We start from the raw sequence: 22,708 nt of genomic DNA on the forward strand, positions 1-22,708 counted from the left end.
TTGAAGAATTGAGGCCTTCTATAATAACTGTCACATTTCCCGACAAGCTTACTTGATACACACATTGAAAGATTCCGAAGTATATCCACGATGTGTCTAGCCACATTCACAGTTGGCCACATATTTTTTGCTGTCACCCCTCGGTAATAAAAGTGCAGCTTGTTTTAGGCAATCCCTCTTGATTAGGATTAATAGGCAGGCAATGATATATGACCCGTCGGAATGAATTTGCTAAGGATCGTCTGATAAAGTGCTGACTCTATTCATGCATTTTCCGCCATAGGATCGATCCATTTACCACAAATCCTCGCTAATACAGAGACGTACGTGCTCAAAAAGACTTGCCCACCTCAGATATCTCAGGATTGCTCAGCCTCAGGCTATGTAACGCGGGCCTACACATGGCGCCGGTCTAGAAAAGTTGGGTAGTAAGTGGCCGAAAATAGAAATCAATACAACCAACACACTAGTCACTCAGCCTTGTTCTCCTAACTTATAAGTAGCCTCCCATCAAAAGGACCTTTTTTTTCCCTCTCGATTGACCAAAAAAGGAAATAGAAGAAGAAGAAGAAGAAGGAAAAAAACACCAAATGGCCTCACCAATTGAGTCTACAGCATCACTTTCGGTCGACGTAACCCTCGACCACCCAAACCGTCTGTTTGCACCTGGCGACACTATCACTGGGAGTGTTAATGGATGGACGGGCGAAGCTTATCTGGATGTCTCTCTACAAGGACGCAGTGAATCATTCATCCAGCCTGGAAACGGCGGGGCCAAGAAGGATCGATCACTGCTAATCTATCAAACAACCCGTTTCGAGCCATCCGACTACGTGGAATCTCCCAAATTTTCACTCACCATACCCTTATCCGTAGAGAAAAACCCTGCGGATCTAGCCAAGAAGATTCACAGTGGACGCTCGTACTGGAGGCACTCTTGGCTAGAAGAAGATGATGCCTTTGAGAGCTCAGGAGGACATCGGTTGCCGCCATCCATGAGCGTGCCGCGTCGACAACCCAGCCAAAACGACCCGATGGCTGGATGGTGTCATATTCAATATTCAGTGACTGCTACCATCTCAAAGGGAAAGGGCGAAGGCGACGACGACAAAACCTCGTCATATCCGGAAACAGTGCGAATTTCTGGACCCCCCGTGACTGTCCAAGAGCTCGAGCCATTCAAAGGAGTAATGCGAAAGGGACAGAGACAGTTCTGCATGGACAGAAAAGAGCCTAAGAAACAAAAGACCTTCTCGTCGCGTTTGAGAAGTGCACTGAATATATATCCACTGCTCTGGCTCGCACCGACTATCATCGTCCCAAGAAACGCTGTTATAGGAGACGACATCAAAATATCCATCCAGCTGCAACTGTCACCGGCGGAATACAGATTTGACCTTCCCCCGATATCTCTCCATCAAGTCACCGCACAGATTCGTGATACTGCGGGCATTCGTGGGACGCGGTCTGCTCTGGGTGGTACGTTCGAGCTCGAGTTGCCGGGGGGGTCCGTCAGCGAGCAAGACCTGGACAACAAAACATCTTTTCAGCCCTGCAGAGGATGGCAAGTCATACAGAAATGAACCGTGTGAAGTTACGCCCAGGATTCCACATTCGTGTATTCCGACGTTCAAGACATACAATTTGTACATGAAATGGAATGTCGCTGTGCAAATGGTGCTCAGGGCCATGGGTCAAGAGCAGATAGAAGAGGTTGAATGTGAAATTGACCTCATCCCACGGCTCAGAGGTATAACGACGGACAAGACGCTGGAGGAGGAGGATGTCGATCCGGAAGCACCAGGCGCTGATCAGAGTTCTGGACCATCATTAGGTATTTCGGACGCGATTGATGCAGTAGGATCAATAGTAGGGCTTTTACAGAACTTCTCAAGCTAGTTCACAGAACAAATAGGTTCGATGAGTACTTTCCCCAAGTAAAATCATCGTCAAAGGAATGATGGGTGAATAGAAATTCTTTTCTTGCTTTCCACGAAATTTTATAACATAGTTGTTATATTTTAGATACACGGAATTAGCGTAAGTAGAAGATGCTGTTGAGAAGGACCTTTTCAGATGATCATTGTTATCTCTATCAATGAGGCTATTCCACAATGAACTATACTTATGACCTAGCAAGCCAGCCCTCGTCCCTCGACTGTCCACCTGTACTGTCTCAACACCTGCCTCCTCCTCGAGGAAGAATCGTCCGAGACAAAAAGCGTGCGGCCTTGCATCTCCATCAGCGCCGTTCGCAGCACAGAGACGAAGAGAGTCTGCCGGAAAAAAAAAAAATTCGTGGTTAGCGATCGATCATACGAGAACGACGTATTCTGTACGTACCTGATACTCAGCTGGCATGCGAATGGCGCCTGTCTCCTGTACGCGAACCATTGTATCCGCAGCGTGGACAATCGCTGGAGCAGCATCATGGCCGACCCGATCCGCAACCAGCAGTATCAGCATGCTGCCATGAAACAAATATATGCCGATGAAGAACGGCATAAAGTGTGCGTCTGGATCAAGGTCGAGCAGCAGCTCGGCACTGCTGGCGGCGTCAACTGCGTGGGCGATGGCTCTCCGGAACGAGGCCGAAGATAGCCAGCTGTTGGAGACGTTGAGCAGAGTGTGCGGATCCCACTTCCCCATTAGCAGGATGAAGAGGACGTGCAGGATGATTTTGCTGTAGGCATACGCAATACGACTTTGGACAGGTGCCACGGCAGCAGCGGCCGGGCTGGATGGTGTTCTTCTTGGGTTCGAGATGGATCCAAGGTTTCTTCTGGCTTGGAAGTCGGCGCTGCCTTGTTCGGCGTCGTCTCGCGGTCCTAGGAGCGCTTCTAGCCCCTGTTGGTAGAGCTTGAGACGGTCTTCAATGCCCTTCTCCCAGTTTTTCCAATCGAGAAGAGTGCTTTGAGACACGCCGAAGCGAGGATGGTTCTGAGCTTGCACGAAGTAGACGATTTCTCCGAGAAGGGCCATGAGAGGCGTGAAGAACCCAAAGAATGTTGGACCGGTGCATTCGAACCATGGCCCTTTGCCTAGTGGTTGTGCTTCTGATGGATCGTAAGCGTGGTCGCTCTGCCAGATTGTATCGTCGCACGGGCGATTGAGATTCTGACATTCAGAGTCCAACAGGCAGAGGGGCTTATTGTAAGAGAATGAGAGGTGTCTGTCCATAGTATACAGAAACCACCATACTCTATGACGCTCCTCTTTTCTTTCCTCATCGAGCGCATGTGTGAAATCCTGCGACCCTCCAAGACTGGATTCGGGGGGATAGGGTGAGTCAGTATCGTAGCCTTCGGCATCGCTCATACCATTGAAGGGGATTTCCTGGTGTAATTTGGCCTCGTGGGCTAAAGAGAATGCAACGTTCCACCATCTCAAGCTTGCACCTTTGAATTCACTAGCAGACGTAACCATAGCCAAGTGAACATAGGCCATAATCTCGTCTACGCTGTCGCTCATATCACCATGCGAACTGAACTCCTCTAACGGTCGATCTTGAGCGGAAGACGATCTTGCACTTTGCGGAAAGCCACTGCCAAGCGAGAACTCGTTCAGCGGCTTCAATAGATTCGTTGTCAACTCAAGCAGCTTCCGCCGCACATACTTCCGTCTCGCAATGCTAGCGTTGAGAATTGGAATGTCTGCCGTCTGCGCACTAAGCCAGAGCATACTAGCAAGTAAAGCTCGAGTGCTGCGACGGGGTTGTTCATGGCGGAGGAAGGATTGTCTGCGAAATACAAAAGGTGCACAGGGGGTCAATTGTGCATTTGTGATAGGATTTACTCTAAAATAAGCTTCTAAGAGGTCGTATGCCAGAGAATCAGGCATCAGAGGGCGCAAAAATGGGATTATATCTTGCAAGACTGGATATCGAAAACCACCGGCACCACTTCTCTGAGACCTTTCGATAGCAGACCGAGGAATAGAATGAGGCTTCCTTTGCTCCATTGCCGCTGCCTCACTCGGACCCAACATACCAGACCTGCTGATGCTCAGAAGGTTAGTTGGCGAGGGCAAATCAGCCGCCGTGGTGGCACCCCCGGAATCTTCGTCCATAGCTTCGAATGAATGAACGCCATACACATCCGGCGTATTTGCACGAGGCCTTTGCGTTCTTGGAAGTCTGGATATTGAGCCGAGAGATTCTGCCGCCGAGCCTCTAGACCTTGTCCGAATGTCGGCATCGTTGTCCTGAGTCACCGGCGGAGGTTGAAAAATAACTTCCCCAAAGTCTTCAAAGGTCCAGCCGGAGTCCAAATTGAATATCTGGTAATCCTCTAATTGCGAGAGCGGCAAGCCTTGGCTAGTCGTCGGCGCGAGGCCGGGATTGTCCTGTTCACATGTCGCCAGACTGAAATCCTCGTTCGCTGCGACTCGGATACGCTCGGTGGTCTCTTCTTGTACAGTAGGTTGTTGTTGTTGTTGTTGCTGCTGCTGCTGCTTCGACTGAGCGCTTGATGCTTTACCCCTCTTCCTTACCTGACGCTTATATTCGCACAAGCTGCTGGTATCTGATGATAAATATTAGGATAAAAACAGAAAACCAAAATTCCTTTCCAAGTTGAGCAAACTGCGATTATGATGGCGTTGCCCGTCAGCCATGTGAACAAGCACCGCCACCAGAGAAAAGCAACGGCGGGATCCATGCAGAACGAGGGCTATATATATATAGAAAGAAATGCGAAGGACAGGAACATAAAACTTACGCAGACAATGACCGCATGGGCGCTTCCCATCGCATTTCCGCCTCGAGGCGTTGCAGTGATCGCAGGCTCTGCTGATACGCCGCCTTACGCGTCGCTCGGTTGTGCCGCCTTGCGAGTTCGCGAGACTGCGATTGCTTGAGTTGTTGTTGTTATCACTATCGCTGTGGGCATTGTGATATGCCGCATCGTCAAGAAATTGCGGCATACTATTTTGCAATACTTGCATATTGGTTGTGAGGACTTTACTGCATGCGATCCGTTGGGGAATAAATGGGAGGACTGGGCACGTATGACAGTGGATTACGGGGAATGCCCCAGTTTTGAAGACTTTCTTATCTATTTAGCCCAAGCTATTGCCTGACTAGGCGACGCAGCGAGATAAGCAGTGCCAGAGCCAACTAAACGCCGAACACATTATGTGCACATAGCGGGTTCTTATATCCACGGAATTGGCATTTAGGGCTAGAATGGGTCCGTTTCGGGAGATTCCGAAATACCCGCGTTTGATGCCTCAGGAATACAACGTGTATGTACGCAGCAAACGAAAATGGAAGTTGTTGCATTTTACTATCAACTCAAAAAAGAGTCCCATCGCTCAGGATCAAGATCGGGCTGCTCTTTGTCGCCGGCCGATGTCTGGCAGCGAGCTCCCGGCCTGCCTTCCATGTCCCCGCCTCTAGAAGCTGTGGCAGACTCAGCGCCGCCGCGGCCCCCTCGGTTTGCGCGGCGAGTTTCTCATTCACTAATCCCAGCGTGGTGTCGAGGAGAGCAACAGTCATCGCACGCCACTCTACGATCACGTCGTCCGTTGCGTCGAACTGTGGCAGGCCCGTCGTGGAAGCCTCCAAGCCTCGCGCCAGAACGTCCGGCTTGAGGGTTAGCACCCCCATGTCTACGTATAGTCCTCCGTTCCGGTATTCCGGTAGGCCGGTGAGGTCTTCCTTGTTCGTCCATTCGATGCCCAGTACTCGCTCGAAGATCACGGTCAGCGAATATGTGAGCCATTGCGTGAGTTTGTGGAATGGCTGGATCCCGCTGCCGTCGCTCAGCAGCTGTAATGGCCAGGCATCACCAAGCGGCTGGCCATGGAAGACGGTTCGTCCGGCTGGCCAGGTGGGAATTAGTAGTTGCTGGAGGCTGTCCCAGAGGATGTTCACGTCAATGGTTTTGTCCACTGACTGTCTGTCGAGCAAGTAGTCTATGCATCTGTCAGGCGTCTATCCATCCTTTTCGATTCTAGTCCTTTAAGGGGTAAGTCCTTTAGGGGGTCAACCCTTACCTACAATGTTTCCTGGTCTGCCGCTTGAGCCAAACATACCGGGAAGCGATAATAGCGAGTCGCTCAGTCTCTGTAACAGCCCTGCTCGTGCTTGGACTCCAAGGAGGAGATTCTCCGAGGATGATTGCATAGCCTTGCTGAGTTTCTCGGTTGTGAGTGATTTCAGCCCCGTTGCTATCAGTATGTGTCAGCATCAAACCAATCTGTAAATTTAATAATATGCTAATATAGTACCATCGACAGTGCACACTCCCTCGGAGCAAAACAAGCCATCCGTAAAAGCATACAAGCTCGCTACGGCGATACCTTCGCTGCGCTCGAGAGAAAGTCCGGTGCTTTCTTCCTTGTACCTCCACACATCGCCGGCTCCTGCGTCTAGTAGGACAGAGACTAGGAAGAGATCGACCAGTCGTCGCGAGCATTCAAGCTCCTCCACTCCTGCAGCCCTCCATTCTTTCAGGATGGAGTCGACTCTCGGGACCTGTTTGACCTCAAAGTGCTGCCATCTACCGTGAGGGGGAATGAGTGTGAATAGCTCTGGCGCGAAAGATTGCTGATGAATATCAGTATATCTGGAACGTACAAAATGAGGACATGGTTTGCGACATACCATAATCAGAGAAGCAACAAACTCGGCAACGCCATCGAGTTTGTGGGCGTGGAATTCGAAGTTGGTGAGCTCGCCCTTCTGTGCCGATTCGTAAACGACGCGCGCGCCATCGCGTATACTCTTCAGGCCGAGCAGATACTTGTATTGAGCTTCGGGACTCATTATGCCGCTTGTGTTTGAGAACGGAAGGTCGCAGGCCAGGAGCTATCGAGCTGGATTAATATCGCAAGTCATGATCGTTGCGGCTAATTCGAATCTGCAAGTAGAGAAAGCAGGTATACACAACTGCGGATCAATATCGACAATCCTAGTTAACATCTTGAATGAAGTGGCGGTGAAGTTAACGTATTTTTTTTTTTTTTTTGATTTTTATCTTTAGATGGTTTCCTCGAATAGAATGAATGGGCTTCCCTTTCCGGTAATCTTTGTTTGTCCCGCATTAACCGCATCGTTGCGGCTAAATAGAAGAATGCGTCAACGACATTCGTCAAGGATAATGCATAGATATCTACTCGAGCAGACATGTACATCATGGAATGTAACCGCATCACTTGGGGTCTAAGGATCAGTATATATACAGGGCTCTTCGTGCGAGTGGTGACAGCGAGCATTCTCATCTCATCTCATCTATATCTATATACTTGCATACCTTACTATCCCTCACCATGTTGACCTTATCCCCAGTCGAGGTTTCTGTCAAGCCCTATAACAGCAACAGCAACAAACTCGCTGTAAGCCATCTCTCTTTTCCGCGCAGAAACAACACTTTCTAACAAACCCCCCCCCCAGTTAACCACCTACCCAACCTCCGGCGGCATCAACCCAATCCCCCTGAAATGGGGAGCCAGCAACGCTCAAGAGCGAGGACCGGTAGTAGCATCAGGACTTAACACACACAATGCCATCGGCGCCCACGGTGGCTCATACTCAGTTTACACAGCCCTCGCCATCGCCGGCGGTGCTTTGCCCACCGACTTCCGCCCAGACTTCACCAACACCCAGCCAACCTTTGACTTCAAGCCGCAGCCAGCATGGGCCGACGAAAAGAAAATCGTCTCCATGGACCCCTTCGGCCACATCGTGTCCACAGCATACAAGACCCAACTCGCGGCCGGCGTCGATATCCGACCCACCATCGCCGTAACGCGCGCAACAATGCGCATGGCCGAGGTCGCCGAGGCCGTCAGGGCCGGTAAGTTACCTGTCGACGGCGACATCGTGATTGACGCCGCGGGCGACGTGCGCGTCTCAAAAGTCGCCGTCGAGCCCGTCTGGTATCTGCCCGGCGTCGCGGAGCGGTTCAACATCGACGAGGCGCATCTTCGGCGTGCGCTGTTCGAGCACACGGGCAGGAGTTACCCGGAGTTGATAACGCGGCCGGACATTAAAGTATTTTTACCTCCTATTGGGGGTCTGACGGTTTATATTTTTGGTCCGCCGGAGCGTATTTCGGATCCGGCGTGTACGCTGGCGTTGCGGGTGCATGATGAGTGTAATGGGAGTGATGTGTTTCAGTCGGATATCTGCACGTGCAGGCCATACCTTGCATTTGGTCTGCAGGAGGCTATTCGCGAAGCTCAGAGTGGTGGCAGCGGGTTGTGCATCTACTTTCGCAAGGAAGGGCGGGCCCTGGGCGAAGTAGTCAAGTACCTGGTGTACAATGCGCGCAAGCGCGGCGGCGATACTGCAGACAAATACTTCCAGCGGACGGAGAATGTGGCCGGGGTGCGCGACATGCGGTTTCAGGCGCTGATGCCTGATATCCTGCACTGGTTGGGCATAACGAAGATTGACCGCATGCTGTCCATGTCGAATATGAAGCATGACGCTATTGTGCAGTCGGGGATCCCGATTATTGAGAGGATTCCAATTCCTGATGGTCTTTACTCTTTTCTACCTAAGAACTTAAATTTTATATGCTAACTTGAGGCAGATATGATCCCGCAAGACTCTAGAGTAGAGATTGATGCAAAGATTAACTCGGGCTACTTCACTACCGGCACAGTCCGCACGACCGAAGAGCTTGCCAATGTGAAGGGTCGAGGATGGGCGCAGTGGGAAGATACTGTGGTTAGTCGTCATATTAATCTATTGCACTAGGCAGCTCTGACTGGCTTTGCAGCACTGAACGAATTGGTTTCAATCATAGCGTTAGATTAATGTACATAGTGAACAAATAATACCAGTTGCTTTCAAGTTCGAGACTGCTTAAGTAATATAACGTATCAGCATGATAAGCTTGACTGAGTATGAGCTCTGCAATGCTTAAAAGATGTATAGTCATGAGTTGAGTCAAGTTGGCTTAATGCATGTTGTTTATACTATAGTTGACATGCTGTAAACAGGAGTATCCACTGACTATCAAGCGGACTATTTTAATATACTGTTCCAACTCTGACCATCGACCTCAGTAAAACCATCCTACTTAACCTCATACTCCTCCGGAACAATAACCTTCTCCTCGACCAAGTCTTCACCAACAATAGCGCCCGTGTTGGTAGTATACGCGGCAAAATCATAGTCGCTACTAGTCGCCTTTTCTTCATACCCCAGACCCAGTATGGCAACCGCCTTTTGATTCTGCGTGCGCCAAACCATGCAAATAGCCGAATACGTGAACATGGAGACAAAAAACGACAGCAGCCAGCCAAGGTAATACAAATGCATTGCAGTCTCGGAGACACCGCGTGCGCCGAGCTTGCCACAGAACCCGGCCAGTGGGAGAGCAATGCCGCAGATATACGCCATATAGGCCTGGATATTCCAGCCGTGCGTGAATGTGTAGTGCGTGTTGTTGTGCGGGTTGAAGAGAAAAGGCAAAAACACATTGCCCTTGGTCCAGATGTAGTAGTCGACAATCATCACGCCGCTAATGCCGCCCATGAACAGGCCATAGCCGCTAAGGAAGTTGGTGAAGGTGGTTGCAGTGGCGAGGATCTTCCAGGGGAAAATGGGCCAGGCGAGGAGGAGACAGAGCACCTGGCCCCGGCGCATGTCGAGGTAGCGAGGCAGCAGCATGGAGGTATCCGATCCAAAGGCAATCAGGTTGGAGGCAATGTTGGTGCCCATGGTCAATATGGCCCAGCACGCGGCGCAGACGAAGACGGCAAAGCGCGCGCTAGAATGCGGGTAGCGCTCGAGGATGGCCGTGAGGAGATCCCATTGATTCCAGAGCTTGACGCCCCATGCATGGTTGATGGCGGAAGTGGACAGAATGCCGAAGACGGCGGCGAGGGTCGCGGCAAATGGGTAGAAGATCAGGGTCCAGGTGGAATTCCACTTGTTGCGGCTCCAGCGCGAAAAGTCGGGCTGGTTGGTGACCAGCGTCGAGTGTGAGCCCAGGCCAGAGTTGAGGCCGTACATGACCAGCCAGCCGACGCTGCCTTTGCCGGGGGCGAATTCGTTCAGGGCGAGATCGGCCTTGGTGTTGACCATGCAGAAGATGAAGAGGCCGACCATCGTTGGGATGATGGTGACGATCTTGAGGGTGAACAGCCACCTGAGCTGGTATGGCCGCAGGAAGACAATCGGAACGTAGACTATCCACGCGAGGAAGAACCCTAGCATCTCCTTGGTCGTGTAGCCAATGTCGGCCGGGATGTGATTCGGGATCTTCGTGTAGCCGGACCCAAAGACGGCCTGCAGCATGTTGGATACAAAGGCTCCTCCGGTATAGACTGTGTGTTGATTGGCCCGGTCAGTGACGAGGGGACAGACAGGAACCGAAGGGCAACCCACCTTTAGTTGCAAAGTAAATGGCAGCGAGAATGGCTCTCGCCGCCACAGCATAGTAGGAGCCGTACATGCCAAACACCGAGCGCGCAACGACCGGATATCCGATGTGGTATCGTTCAGCGCAACGGGCATTCAGCGCCGAGGCCGCTGCGCCCAGGCTCTGCGAGACGAAGACGACGATGATGGCTTGCCACCAGTTGAGACCAACGCCAATCAAGCCCGAGCCGAGCGTCCAATTGTCCATGGACAGCGATGCGTAGAAGAAGACATAGTTCCGAGAGCGCCAGTTGCATTTCTCGAGCGGCGTTGGGAGCAAATCTATATCATATCATCAGCGACTTGATCCCCGCCAGCATTTCGGGGAAGTGCTAATCAATGGGTGGTCACCCTCGTTGATCCACGACCAGTGCCCGTTGTTCTCGCTGTCCTTGGTCTGGATGTACTTGTGGAAGTTCTCCTTGCTCTGGGTCGCCTGCTTGAAGTCGGCCACCCGGCGAGAAAGCCGCGACCTGAGGTTGAGCTGCGGAAGCTGAGGCATGGCGGCAGAATGGGCGAGCTCTGAGCCTTCCTTTTTTTTTTTTTTTTTTTTTTGGGGTTCCCTCACGAACTTTTATCCATCTTATACTGGAGACCGAGCCATGTACCCACTGATAAGGACTAACTAACAGTAACAGTGTGATAGTGTTTATCCGCTGGTATCCATGCAGATACTTAGTGACTAGGGCTTACAACCGCAACGCACACTGCGGTTAAAGTAAATTCTGGATGCAGGCAGATAAGCGGGCTGATTTCGCACGCGACTGATTGCCGAATTGGGCATGCTAGTGCGCACTATGAGATTAAAGCTGGGCTAGTGTAGAAGCACAGGATTGGTTAGATCCGTAGCAGGGATGAGATAGCAAGACCGTGACATTATTGGATTCTCTCGCTTCTGCCAGCTATATTCTATATTCTCAGTTCTTTCGATTCTAGGTACGCAGTATATATGATGGTTAGTAGTTATACAGTGCTATATAAGTTATGTAGTCAATAGTATAGAACGTTGACTAACCTCTTCCGGCAGGTATCGCGGAACAGCCAATCAGCGCGCGAGAATATACTTCGGAGATTGCTTCAAGAATGTCTTTCTGGAATTTCTATCAGTCACACAGGCCACTGGCGGCCCAACTTCACACCGAACCGTCGAGCGCGGCATAAGACGCCCGGGATCTTCCAGACAGAGCAGGGTATTTTATTCACTCCAGGACATCATTCCTGCTCTGACCAGTGCCAGTGCAACCATGAAAATCATCCTAGCCGGCAGCACAGGCTACATCGGCCACCAAGTGCTCACACAATGCCTGGCGCACGCCGACGTCTCCGACGTTTGCCCTATCTCGCCGCGACCTGAACATCTCGCATGCAAAGCTCCGCGTGATGATCGTCGACAACGACGACTTCTTCCTCCACCACCCGCCAGAACTTCTCTCCCACGTCCAAGACGCAGATGCATGCATCTACTGCCTCGGCACCAACGTGCCCGTGCGGCCCGCCGAGTTGAATCGCAAAATCAACTTTGAGTTTGCCATTAGCACTGCGAGACGCTTCTCCGCTGAAAAGTCCCGGTCGACAGGCAGTAGGCCGTTCAAGTTTGTGTACTTGAGCGGCGCACTGCCCGAGAAAGACGAGACCAAAAAGCTGTGGTTTCTGGCTGACAATCGCCGCATGAGAGGACAGCTGGAGAATGAGCTGCTGCGGCTTGACGCCGAGACGAGACCCGGCGGGCTGTTTGAAGTCTATATTGCGAGGCCGGGGTTTGTGCAGCCCCAGGGCGCCTGGCTGCGCACTTGGGTGGTGGGCAAGCTGGCGAATTCCATTATGATGCACCACCTCGCTGCAAGCATGTTGCAGGTGGCGCTGGAGGGGCACTCGGGGCCGATTGTAGAGAACGAGGAGCTAAATGGTATTGGGAGGAGAGTATATACAGTGGGAGTAACGAAGAAATTTCGCGTGCGTTGATGTTTTCAATCTGACTTTGTCCATTACAAAAAATGGGTGCATTACTTAATGTCAACTTTCTTCAAGCAGGGGAGGATTGTAGTACTCTAACAACCGTTAACTATCAAACCCCGGATTTGCGGGGCTGACTAAGATGCATCAAAAGAGGACGGGGGCAGCGGATGCCTCAGGTACCAACCAGGCGCCGACGCACCAGCACAGCTATTTACGCCCTGCTTATTCACGTGGCGTTATATGTATACGCGTGACTGGAAGAAATGAAATAGTCAATTTCCACTGATTAATGCCAATCATTTAGTATTTGCTACCGCGGACTCACATAGGTAGTTCCGGAGTCTTCCAAGATTCCGGACATCCGCGCTATCCACGAACATCGATCTCAGCGAAGTCATTATATACGTACGGTAGTCCGTAAAGGGCAAGGTCTATGCCTGGACCAAAGTTCCAGAGTCAAATTTTCCAGGCAGAAATGCTAGTCAGCCCATCTGTCGTCGCGATTACCCGTCAAGTCCAGACTTGGCAGCGGTTAGGGCGAATTAAATGCCGCAAGGCTGACTTTAGCCTGATAATGAGGGAATAGATCACCGAGTCCTACAGCATAAATCCCTGTTGTTCTACAAAGACGAATTATAGAAGTCATGTCGAGACCGTCGCCTCTGAACGACCCCGTGCCCTCCTATGAGGAGAGCATCGCATCAGGCTGGACCCCTGCTACGCTCCACCAACAGCTCGACGACGCACGTCTCTCGCGCGTGCGCGACGTCCTGTCGACCTACATTGACCCGCTGCTGGCCAGCCAAAGCGCATCCGGCATCTACAAGACCGTCTTTCTGCTTGTGCCGTGCAACGTGACTTCGCTGCCGCCGCTGGAATCATCATCCTACTCACAGCCCGAGATAGTAGGCTTTGCGTCCACCGAGGTCGTCAAGCTGGTTCGTCTGAAAGGGGAGGAGCATACGGTGGAATTCTGGAGACAGCCGTTTGTCCTCGACGAGCTGGCGGCCAGTTTGCGTATGCGGCTGGCGATGAGCGGTCATCGCGTCGCCGGCGAGTCAACGAATCCTCCTCCGGTCGTTGTCGAGCCTGCGCACAGTGGTAGTAGAAAGTGGTTCAGATCATCAAAGACGAAGAAAGCAAAGTCGTCGCTGTGGGCGGCCACGGCACCTTCCGAGGCCACCATCATCGACCGCAAGCTGGGCTGGCGGTCTGACACATCAAACAGCGTGAGCACGGGCGAGGTTCGCGTTCACGTCGAGTGGACGGAGATTTGTCTGCGGGTGGAAAATGCCGTTGGTCTGTATGAGACGCAGAAGGGGGCCGGGGTGTGTTTGTCTGTTGAAGTGGGCGCTTGATCAGGGCGATAGTTTAGAAGTGCAGTGGACAACAGACTGAAGCAAACAATGCAAACAAACTCCCCTCGCGGGGGGAACGTGAGAGCATTACCACTTTTCTCTGAACACCTTGCATACGGTCATTTTCATTTTCCTACAGGTAAATTCAGGTAAGAATCTTGTGTGTATTTTGCTCTCTGCCGGTGGACAACATCCCCTACATGCTTCAATATGACTCCACATACTGCGTCTACCATGCTTGGTGTATGGGACATCCCACCAAGAATATCACGACAAGCCTTCTGTTCTCATGCAAGACTAAGAAGAAGGAGAAGGAAGAAGAAAAGAGGGAAACGAAACAAAAGAACTTTCTGCTTTCTATTTACTGTCTCTTCGTATTGTCATGGCGAAGTTTCTAAACTGCACCATATGACATCATATATATATCAAACATCTGTCTTCTACTTGCTTGCTATACTAACTCCCAGATAATACAGACCAACATGCCTCCAGCATCCCCCCTAGCCATCGCCACCTCCTCCGTGCAGCGTCTCGTCAAGGAGGAAGCTTCCTACCATCGCGAGCTAGAGCAGCAGACCAAGCGCCTCCAAAAGCTCGAATCAGAGACCCCCGCAGACGACAATGAAGGAAACCGCGAGTTCTTACTGAAGCAGGAGGTCTGTTTCTTCACTCCCTCTCAGTCTCGATGCCTAAAACTTACATGGCTACAGCGTCAAGCAATTGAAGAAACCAAGGCGGTTTTCCCGACGTTGAAGCAGAAGATCACGGATGCTCTGGCGAAGTTGGAACAGCTTATTGTAAGTCTCCATGAATCTGTCCTGGTTTAGGATGAAGGGTTCCTTTTACTCAACTTGTTCCTGCAGGTCGAAGAAGGCCACAAAGGAGAGGCCAGCAACGTCGAGCAGCTCACTGCTGCCAAAGAGGCCGTGTCACAGGGCAAGACGTCGCTGAGGGAAATTGCATGATTGACGCCCTATACTGAATTAATCTTATACAACATGCCATGCAACCGCTTATAATGTGTACAAAATAGAAATAAAAAAAAAGCCTACGTCGTGTCCATCACCCCATCTCTTTCGTCAGCTTCTCCTTCCTCCAGTTCATCCACCTCCCCCTCATCTGCCATATCCACATCCTCCCCGACCTTTTCTTCCGAGACAGATATCGACTGCCGCAGCGGCGACGCGGCACCCGTTGTCTCTGCCTGCAGTCGATCCGCTTGTAGTCTGAGAGTAGTCGGCTCCTCTGTAGACTGTGACTGTGCCGCCTCAGACTCCGGCCGGGGAGTATTCACTCCACTAAGACCTCCTCCTCCTCCCTTGGTATCATCATCGCCATCCCCGCCATCGCCTTCCTGCATCCCTTCTCTCCGCTCGACTTCCTCCTTCTCGTCACGAATGAGGCGACGGAGCTGCAATCCTTCCTCGACAATACGACCAAACTGCTCACGCCGCTCCGACCACGTCTCGGCGTATTCCCTGCTTTCCTTCTCCAGCTCCAGAATCTCGACCTGCAATTTCTCCAGGTTCGCCTTTTGGTCCTCGCGCGGTCGAAGGAGCCGGTTGCTCGTAATCTTCTCCGTTAGCTCGTCGTAGGTCTTGCGTAGATTGAGTTGTTTTTGCGCCGCTTCGAGCTGGGTGCGGAGCTCGACCGTGTTGTCGCGCACGTCCTGTGCGGTGGACTGGATGCGGAGTTTCTGGGCGGCGTAGCGCTCGCGCTCCTTCTCGTTGTTTGTGAGGAGGAATTGTATGCGCGCGATGCTGCTCTCGAAGGCGGCAAAGTCGAGGGTAACGGCTTCCTTGAATTGCCGCCATTCTTCGATCCGTTTGTGCCTGCGTCGTTGTTGTTCTTCGTCTTCGTCGTCATCCGCTGCACCGGCGTCTGGAGGCGGTGTTGGAGGGAGCGAGAGGGGCGTCGTTATCAGAGAGTCGCTGGCAAGGAGGCGTTTGGTGATGCGCTTGAATGGTTTTTCTTCGACGTTGAGCAGGCGCGATTTGTGGAGGGTGTCTGGGGAAGGGGGCGTTAGTATGTAAGTGGCACAAGCGGGCTTGACAGAGTTTCATGCCTTCTTCCTCCTGGTCCAGCAGCTTATAGGACGCCATATTGTGGTCGTGCAGTTGGTCACTGATGATGATGATGATGTTGTTGTTGTTGCTGTCCCTTTGATGCCGGCGACCCAGCCGAAACTTGCGGCTTAAGCTCGCCCCACCACTTCAACTCCGATTTTCATCTTTCGCCATCAGCCATCAGCATCAGCCATCAGCATCAGCATCAACATCAACATCAGCATCAGCATCACACTATCCATCGGAATATCGACTCTGCCCTCCTATTCGCCGATTCGACTCGCGAATGGAGTCGCTCGTCCTCGCAGCTTTATCGCGGACGAGGCGACGGTAGAGCTGCTTACAATCAAATCATATGATGGCTGAGGTCGTGACCGAGCTCGCCATGGGCCAGCGCTTCAATTCACTCGAGGAATTCAAAGCGGCCATTCGCAGCATCTCCGTGCGCCAGCACTGGGACCTGCGTGTCGTGCGCAGCAACAAGAAGAGCGTCGTGCTCGGATGTCGCTCGTCTCCGAACTGCTACTTCCGCGTCGTGTGTCGTGCCAACAAGAATGCCACCTACATCACCAGCCTGCAGGATACGCACAGTTGCCGACGCAATATCGCCACTGCATCTGGATCGACGCCCGCGCGCTCCGAGGCTTCGCACGTGCGGTTTTTGCTGAACGAGATACCCAAGCTGTTTGACATGAAGAGCAAGATCAAGGGCCAGGACGTGGTGGAGGCAGTGAAGCGTTATCACGGCTACGATATCTCAATGCGACAGGCCCAGCGGGCCCTGACCAAACTACAACCGCGACAGTCGAGAGGCTCGCATGCTCAGGTCACGGATCACATGCCTCCTCAGGCGTCGGTCCCTTCTTCTGCTGCTGCTGCTGCAACAGTCCGGGTCGGCAACGAAGCTTTCGATCCGTTGGCTGACGACCGCGGGTGGCCGGAGAATGGCCTTTCATCCGCATTGATGGAAGACGATGGCAATGATTCTCCCTCGGAAAACACCCCGGCGGCTATTGTACATGCGCAGCAGAATAAACCGTCTCTAGCCACCCTATCACATACCCAACCAGGTCCTGCAGATGCCAGAGACCTCTCGACATTGCCGCATCAACAAATTACCTCTCTTACATCGACCGGACAGGCATATGTGCATCCCATCTCACTACCTGTTTCCCAGCCGACTCCTCCTACGACCACTACTTCAAAAATATCCTCCCAGCCTCAGCCACCACCACCACCACCACCACATCCTCCGCACCATCAACAACCCGCACCGCAACCCGGACACCCCGTAGCAGCGCAGCTAGTGCTTACCAATTTCAAAATCGAATTCACATGTACATCCTGCGGTACCTTGAACCAGAGCTTCTTCCCCAACCAGGGCAATGTCACCGGAAACAATTATCTTCCGGCAGCCGCAGCACAACCAGCACACGGATTACCAGCTCCAACGGCCAATGGCCAGCCCCCGACGATGGACAGGGTAGGGAGCGAAACGACAACGGCGACGAATGCTGCGGGTCCTGCTGGATTTGGCGAAGCAGACTATCCCGGGAATGCGACGTCGCATGGCCGGGAATTGCCTCCCTGGGGCGGTGGTCTCGACGTGTCTATAGCTCCGGCGAACTCATGATCATTCACATGGGTTTGACTATGACGGCAAAACAAAAACAACTATATATATATATATAATTCCTCCTGGGAGAGACGGAGACGACTTACGACTGATGAACGGCCAGGATACTGATACTAATTACTCAATGTCTGTTATTACTTGGTCATGCAAACAGAACTTTCGGCTTGCGGCGTTTTTGTGTGTTTCATTATATATCTCGTTCGGTTGAAATAACTAGTGACTGTATCTATTGCTTAATATATCTCTTCCATATACTCCGGGCTTCCAAGGTCCTAGCAGGCCTTTCGAAAGTTGAGCCACTTATGAGGCGCCCCCCTCCCCCTCTTCTAGTCAAGCTTTTTTATATTAGAGTCAAGCTTTTTTACATTAGATTCAAGCTTTTTAGCTGGATCCTAGTGCGGGATAAAAAAAATTTGAAATGGCAGCAGCGTGATTGGTGAACATGTTTTTAGATATTGGCCGAACCACGAGGGATTGATTTATGGCATTTGCACAAGGGAACCTTGAAAGACATCGTATACTGCACGCAGAATCCCAGCGTCCTTGCTCTCGTCTCGTTACTCCGGACGCGCAAGCGATATCAGTACTACGTAGTAAAGTACTTCATAGCGTGGGGTGAAAAGAAAATCAAGGGCTATAATCTGACAGGCATTGCGTAAAATTCTGCGGAGGACTCCGTACGAGGACCCGACGAGCCAGGGATTGTCTCCTGGGGTCCCCAAAAGAAATTTCTTGTGCATTTGCGTTTGATATCAACAATGGCAAAAATCGTATAAGATGTGCCAATATGCTCTTCATGGACTGGACCTTTCTCTCATATCAGCGAGAGATTCAGAGTTTGGAGGTACCTGGATATAGAGCAGAAACAGCAAAATGGTCGATGCTAGCCAGCGCCATCTGTTGCGCGATGGGTTGACCTTCAAACTCCTCTGTGCTGCGCTCTGTTTTGGGCTCTCGGGCAGCGGTCGAGGTTTGTTTTTTTTTTTTTTTTTCTTTTCCCCTTCTGTATATCCATGATGAAATGCTGACTCCATTGCAGGTCTTGACGAGGGCCTCATCGCCAGCACTGTGGCCGAACAGTCCTTCATCAACGAGTTCCACATGCACGCCGACTATCTGAGTGCCTCGCAGCGCGCAAACCGGCTGTCAAATGTCACCTCCATGGTGCACATTGGCAGTTTGCCGGGCGCGGTGCTGGCGTTCATTCTCTCTGAGCGAATCGGCATGCTGTGGACAATGCGCGAACTGTGTCTGATGTGGATTGTTGGCTCGGTCATATTCATCACCTCGGCCAATAACAGTATTGGACAGGTCTACGCTGGACGCTTTATCATCGGCCTGGGCCTCGGACAAGCCGGCGTGGTTGCGCCTATTTATCTCGCTGAAGTCGCTCCTCGGCGCATGCGTGGGATGATGGTGAACATGTACGGCATGTCTGAGTATCTGGGAATCGTGATCGGAGTATTTTGCACCCCCCCCCCCCGCGCCTCCCTCCCTTTTTGCTATACTACCCTGTGCACTGCGTACGAAAGCATGCTGACTCTGAAAGTATTTCTCCATCTGGGGCGCATCCATCCACATCTCCAACTCGAGTGCAAAACAATGGGTGATCCCCCAGAGCGTTCAGATCATGTGGGCCGGCATTTTGTTTCTGATATCCTTCTTCTGCGAGGAGAGCCCTCGCTTTCTATGCAAGAAAGACCGCGTGGACGATGCATGCAATGCCCTGGCGAGCATCTGGAATTTGCCGCCGACGCACGAATTGGTTCAGACCGAGCTCAGAAACACGCGCATCCAGCTCGAGCTGGAGTATCAGCAGACGGCGTCGCGGCGATGGATTGATACTTTCCGGGAGCTGTTCATGACGGCTGCGAATCTCAAGCGGATTGCTTTTGTTTTTGTCTTGCAGTGTCTGAGTCAGTGGTCTGGGCCGAATTCAGTCACCAGTATGTTGCCCTTCTCTCTCTCTCTCTCTCTCTCTCTCTCTCTGTGTGTGTGTGTGTGTGTGCGCGTGTCAACTGACTGCTCAGCCTACGCCCCCGAACTCTTCGGAATCTTCGGTATCAGCGGCGAATACGAAAAACTGCTCACTACAGCCGTCTTCGGCGTGGTTAAGTTAACATGTGCACTGGTCAGCGCGCTGCTGCTCGTCGACTACCTCGGACGACGGAAGACGCTCTATCTTGGACTCGTCATCCAGATTGTCGCCCTAGTCTACGACTCCATTTTCCTAACTGTGTATTCCAACCTCTCCGAAGTCACCAAGCAAGCAGCACCCGCACGACACGCAGCCATGGGATCGGTCGTCATGCTTTTCTTCGTCGGCGTGGGCTGGGCCTTGGGCTGGAACTCGGTGCAGTATCTTATTACTGCGGAACTGTTCCCTCTTCGCGTTCGCATCGTGGGCTCTAGTCTTGTGACGTGCTGGCATTATGCTAATCGTATGGGATTGTCCAAGGTTAGTCTTTTTGCCTCGGACAACGGCAATGACATCCGGATTGAACTGGGTTACTAATTGGGTTATTGCATATAGGCCACCCCATCCATGCTCCTCCGAAAAGACTCCTTAAAACCAGAAGGCACATTCTGGTTCTTCTCCGCCATGTCTGTCATCGGTTTTGTGTATGCCTGGCTAGTCCTGCCCGAGACCTCTCGCAAGGGACTCGAAGAGTCGAACAGGCTATATGGTAGGGAAAAGGATCTGGAGACAGAGAATGACAAGAATATATCATCGGGCGTGGCTCATAATATTGAATCGCCAGAGATTAGAAGAGAGTGAGCGTGTGGCAGATAGTCATGTTCATAGTTATACTGTGATGATTGACGCTAATGGTTATTATTATTATTTTTTATGTCTCTACATAGCTCAGATGTCCACAGATGAGAGCAAGTATATACTTCATCTATCCAGAAAGTAATTAACCCTTACTTTCAAGCTCAGCATGAGAGTCTTGCTGTTCCTCTCTGCTAGACAACGACCTACCCAGCCAATCTCGCACTCTGACAAACCCGCCAGCGACGCCATCAATAACCTCATGCACAAAGTCGTCCACGGGAGGTCTACGCTTATACAGCCAGTAAACCAAGAGCGAAAACGCCAGGACCCAAAAGAGCCGGAAAAAGAGGTTCAAAACTGCATACAGAACCAAGACAATGCTCATGTAGATACCCATGCCCGCAATAGTCAGTGGTGCCAGGACCATGAACACGGTGCATCGGATTGGGTATGTCGGGCTGGGCGAGCTGGACAGTGGAGGAGGAGGCGTGTTTGCTGCCAGCACACGATGCTCATTGCTGCTGCTGTCCAGAGTCAATGACAGAAGAGGGTGTTCATTCTGCAACGGCAACGGACGGGTCTAAACAAGTGTCTTCCTGTCAGTCTTTTGTAAGTCCTTCAGGGACATAGATGGTATGCCTACCCAATCATCCCCGCCCGGCCACACCTCGAGCGTTCCTCCGTCGAGCGCGTAGAGAACATGCAGGTTCACCAGCGCTTCGTCGCGATGGATAAAGTGGAACATTAGAATGGCATCCGCCGTGTCAAACCAAGGCATATTGACTCCATCGTGATCGCCTGCAGGCGCTGACACGCGTAGAAGAGTTTCCAGACGAATTCGGCCGTCGTTTTCGTATTCTTCCTCCTGTTGCTGCTCGGGCGATAATTCCGCCGGTCTAGATAGAGGGACTCTCCCAGTACCACAGACGACGAGCGAATCAGAAGCCTCATCGATTTTGAAGCTTAAAGCGATGTTACTTCGGTCTTCATTGTTGCTGGTGAAACCGACAGAGCCATCGCGTGGGAAAAAGTCCGCTCTACTCGAGAGTTAGCAGGGCAGCCAGTCAGCATTCAATTGTCTTCCCAATTACTTGCCCGTAAACCTGCGTCAGTGTTTTGCCCGACTTCAACACCTTGGTCGCGTAGTCTGTGCCATTATCACGTCGCGAAAAGTTGGGTAGGCCAATATATACGGCGATCAGGGCTTGGAAGTGTTGGCTCTTGCAATGCTATTGAACTGTGACAGACACACATACCGAGCCAAGCGAGAGTGGCGTAAATAATGAAGCGGAGCACAGTGCGAGGCCGGAGCATCTTGTGCAATACGATAATTTTGACAGTCTTTCAAAATGTTTGTTCAAGTTACATTCAAGGCTTACATACAGTAGTAGTGCGACTAACGCAGGGATTTTTAGATATTCCGTCCGGGCCGGCCGGGCAAATCAGATCTGTCCGCTATGAACTTGCATCCGACTATATATCTATATCTATATATACTATATATATATATATATATATATATCAGTATAGACAACGTAGGAAGCAAGATTAAGACGTGGCTTACCCCTGGATTCTGACATAGAATGGTAAATCCCTCCTCGCTCAGTTCCTGCGACCATACGACACTCAACACATTCAGGGCGGCTTTGGTAACCTTGTAAGAGGTCCTTGTAGAAACCTTGTCGAGCGATCGAGCCCACTGAGCTCGAACTAAAGCAAGATTTTAGGATAACAACAGAAAAAGGCAGGACTCAACTAGTTAGACTAACATATTAATGACTTTCTTGTCATTGCCCTTGCGTAAGAGCGGCAGGAAAGCCTGGATCATCGTATGAGGGCCAGTAACATTGACATGGAAAACCTCATCCAAGTCGGCCCTGAAGGACATCAGCAACGCACATCTACACCATAAACTCCAGAGAGTTATACATTTCCTTTGCATGCGTCCAGCCGACAATACCGGCGTTGTTGATGAGGACATCCAGCCCATTCAATCCTTTTTCTTTGAGTGTAGCCTCAACAATAGGCACGGCATTGCGCATACTCGTCTCGTCGCCAACGGTGAGAGGAACAAAGACCACTCGCCCAGCGTACTGTTCAGTCAACTCCTTTAGACGTTCGTTCTCTGCACGCGAAGTTGCAAGCACCAATTTGACCTCGGATTCCGGTTTGGCGGCCAACTGCCGGACGAATTCGGCGCCTGTCACAAGAAACGATGCCATGATAGTCAATTGAGAGTTGACGATTGATGATATCGACGATTACATGGCACAGGGGGGCAAGGGACATGGGCAATCTATATATGTAGTGACCACCCCGGCTAGCGAACGGTAGAGGAGCATTGCATTGCTTATGCCGGAGATGTAGTGCAGAAAGTTGCTACGACAAGGCCTGGCTGTTAACCCCGAGATCTCCAAGCATGATCTTCCCCCATGTTTGGGACTCTGGAGTAGCGAGCGATCGATCATACGTAGTACTTGATTTTCTCCGATTCTTCAGGCATCGAGGCCCAACAGTGCCGGAGATAGCAGCCTGCCC

General features: G+C 51.5%; 10 protein-coding genes across 10 annotated transcripts, besides 3 other annotated features; 5 read left to right on the forward strand and 5 right to left on the reverse strand.

Moving 5' to 3' along the window:
- Window positions 1-22: part of a repeat region (Identified by RepeatMasker using a combination of RepBase library and repeat library created with RepeatScout) that runs on past the window's edge.
- A 568-nt stretch (window positions 23-590) lies between these two features.
- UA08_03676 (hypothetical protein) lies at window positions 591-1,899 on the forward strand (the record flags this gene model as incomplete). The annotated part of the gene is made up of 2 exons (XM_020266003.1): window positions 591-1,479; window positions 1,595-1,899. 2 exons carry the CDS (start codon window positions 591-593, stop codon window positions 1,897-1,899), a joined length of 1,194 nt encoding a protein of 397 aa, XP_020121125.1.
- A 233-nt stretch (window positions 1,900-2,132) lies between these two features.
- UA08_03677 (hypothetical protein) lies at window positions 2,133-4,944 on the reverse strand (the record flags this gene model as incomplete). Its single annotated transcript, XM_020266004.1, has 3 exons — window positions 2,133-2,276; window positions 2,344-4,523; window positions 4,719-4,944. The coding sequence occupies 3 exons, from the start codon at window positions 4,942-4,944 to the stop codon at window positions 2,133-2,135; spliced, it is 2,550 nt and encodes an 849-aa protein (XP_020121126.1).
- A 349-nt stretch (window positions 4,945-5,293) lies between these two features.
- UA08_03678 (hypothetical protein) lies at window positions 5,294-6,769 on the reverse strand (the record flags this gene model as incomplete). Its single annotated transcript, XM_020266005.1, has 4 exons — window positions 5,294-5,900; window positions 6,037-6,200; window positions 6,248-6,550; window positions 6,608-6,769. 4 exons carry the CDS (start codon window positions 6,767-6,769, stop codon window positions 5,294-5,296), a joined length of 1,236 nt encoding a protein of 411 aa, XP_020121127.1.
- A 503-nt stretch (window positions 6,770-7,272) lies between these two features.
- Window positions 7,273-8,735, forward strand: UA08_03679 (Uracil-regulated protein 1; the record flags this gene model as incomplete). Its single annotated transcript, XM_020266006.1, has 4 exons — window positions 7,273-7,338; window positions 7,397-8,486; window positions 8,541-8,677; window positions 8,730-8,735. 4 exons carry the CDS (start codon window positions 7,273-7,275, stop codon window positions 8,733-8,735), a joined length of 1,299 nt encoding a protein of 432 aa, XP_020121540.1.
- A 293-nt stretch (window positions 8,736-9,028) lies between these two features.
- Window positions 9,029-10,880, reverse strand: UA08_03680 (hypothetical protein; the record flags this gene model as incomplete). The annotated part of the gene is made up of 3 exons (XM_020266007.1): window positions 9,029-10,284; window positions 10,346-10,660; window positions 10,730-10,880. The coding sequence occupies 3 exons, from the start codon at window positions 10,878-10,880 to the stop codon at window positions 9,029-9,031; spliced, it is 1,722 nt and encodes a 573-aa protein (XP_020121539.1).
- A 450-nt stretch (window positions 10,881-11,330) lies between these two features.
- UA08_03681 (hypothetical protein) lies at window positions 11,331-14,657 on the forward strand (the record flags this gene model as incomplete). Its single annotated transcript, XM_020266008.1, has 10 exons — window positions 11,331-11,333; window positions 11,376-11,405; window positions 11,494-11,568; window positions 11,639-12,331; window positions 12,664-12,739; window positions 12,974-13,662; window positions 13,842-14,066; window positions 14,160-14,348; window positions 14,403-14,489; window positions 14,556-14,657. The coding sequence occupies 10 exons, from the start codon at window positions 11,331-11,333 to the stop codon at window positions 14,655-14,657; spliced, it is 2,169 nt and encodes a 722-aa protein (XP_020121538.1).
- Window positions 14,658-14,740: 83 nt separating this feature from the next.
- UA08_03682 (hypothetical protein) lies at window positions 14,741-15,794 on the reverse strand (the record flags this gene model as incomplete). The annotated part of the gene is made up of 2 exons (XM_020266009.1): window positions 14,741-15,699; window positions 15,746-15,794. The coding sequence occupies 2 exons, from the start codon at window positions 15,792-15,794 to the stop codon at window positions 14,741-14,743; spliced, it is 1,008 nt and encodes a 335-aa protein (XP_020121537.1).
- Window positions 15,795-15,936: 142 nt separating this feature from the next.
- Window positions 15,937-15,987: a repeat region (Identified by RepeatMasker using a combination of RepBase library and repeat library created with RepeatScout).
- A 215-nt stretch (window positions 15,988-16,202) lies between these two features.
- Window positions 16,203-16,254: a repeat region (Identified by RepeatMasker using a combination of RepBase library and repeat library created with RepeatScout).
- Window positions 16,255-16,449: 195 nt separating this feature from the next.
- Window positions 16,450-17,391, forward strand: UA08_03683 (hypothetical protein; the record flags this gene model as incomplete). Its single annotated transcript, XM_020266011.1, has 1 exon — window positions 16,450-17,391. The coding sequence occupies one exon, from the start codon at window positions 16,450-16,452 to the stop codon at window positions 17,389-17,391; it is 942 nt and encodes a 313-aa protein (XP_020121536.1).
- An 876-nt stretch (window positions 17,392-18,267) lies between these two features.
- Window positions 18,268-19,909, forward strand: UA08_03684 (hypothetical protein; the record flags this gene model as incomplete). Its single annotated transcript, XM_020266012.1, has 4 exons — window positions 18,268-18,364; window positions 18,434-18,855; window positions 18,944-19,340; window positions 19,425-19,909. The coding sequence occupies 4 exons, from the start codon at window positions 18,268-18,270 to the stop codon at window positions 19,907-19,909; spliced, it is 1,401 nt and encodes a 466-aa protein (XP_020121535.1).
- Window positions 19,910-20,312: 403 nt separating this feature from the next.
- UA08_03685 (hypothetical protein) lies at window positions 20,313-22,392 on the reverse strand (the record flags this gene model as incomplete). The annotated part of the gene is made up of 6 exons (XM_020266013.1): window positions 20,313-20,750; window positions 20,814-21,207; window positions 21,427-21,511; window positions 21,735-21,880; window positions 21,940-22,047; window positions 22,100-22,392. The coding sequence occupies 6 exons, from the start codon at window positions 22,390-22,392 to the stop codon at window positions 20,313-20,315; spliced, it is 1,464 nt and encodes a 487-aa protein (XP_020121534.1).
- Between the last annotated feature and the right edge of the window lie 316 nt (window positions 22,393-22,708).

Source organism: Talaromyces atroroseus, assembly GCF_001907595.1.
Source record: "Talaromyces atroroseus strain IBT 11181 chromosome Unknown scaffold_3, whole genome shotgun sequence".
NCBI classification, from domain to species: domain Eukaryota; kingdom Fungi; phylum Ascomycota; class Eurotiomycetes; order Eurotiales; family Trichocomaceae; genus Talaromyces; species Talaromyces atroroseus.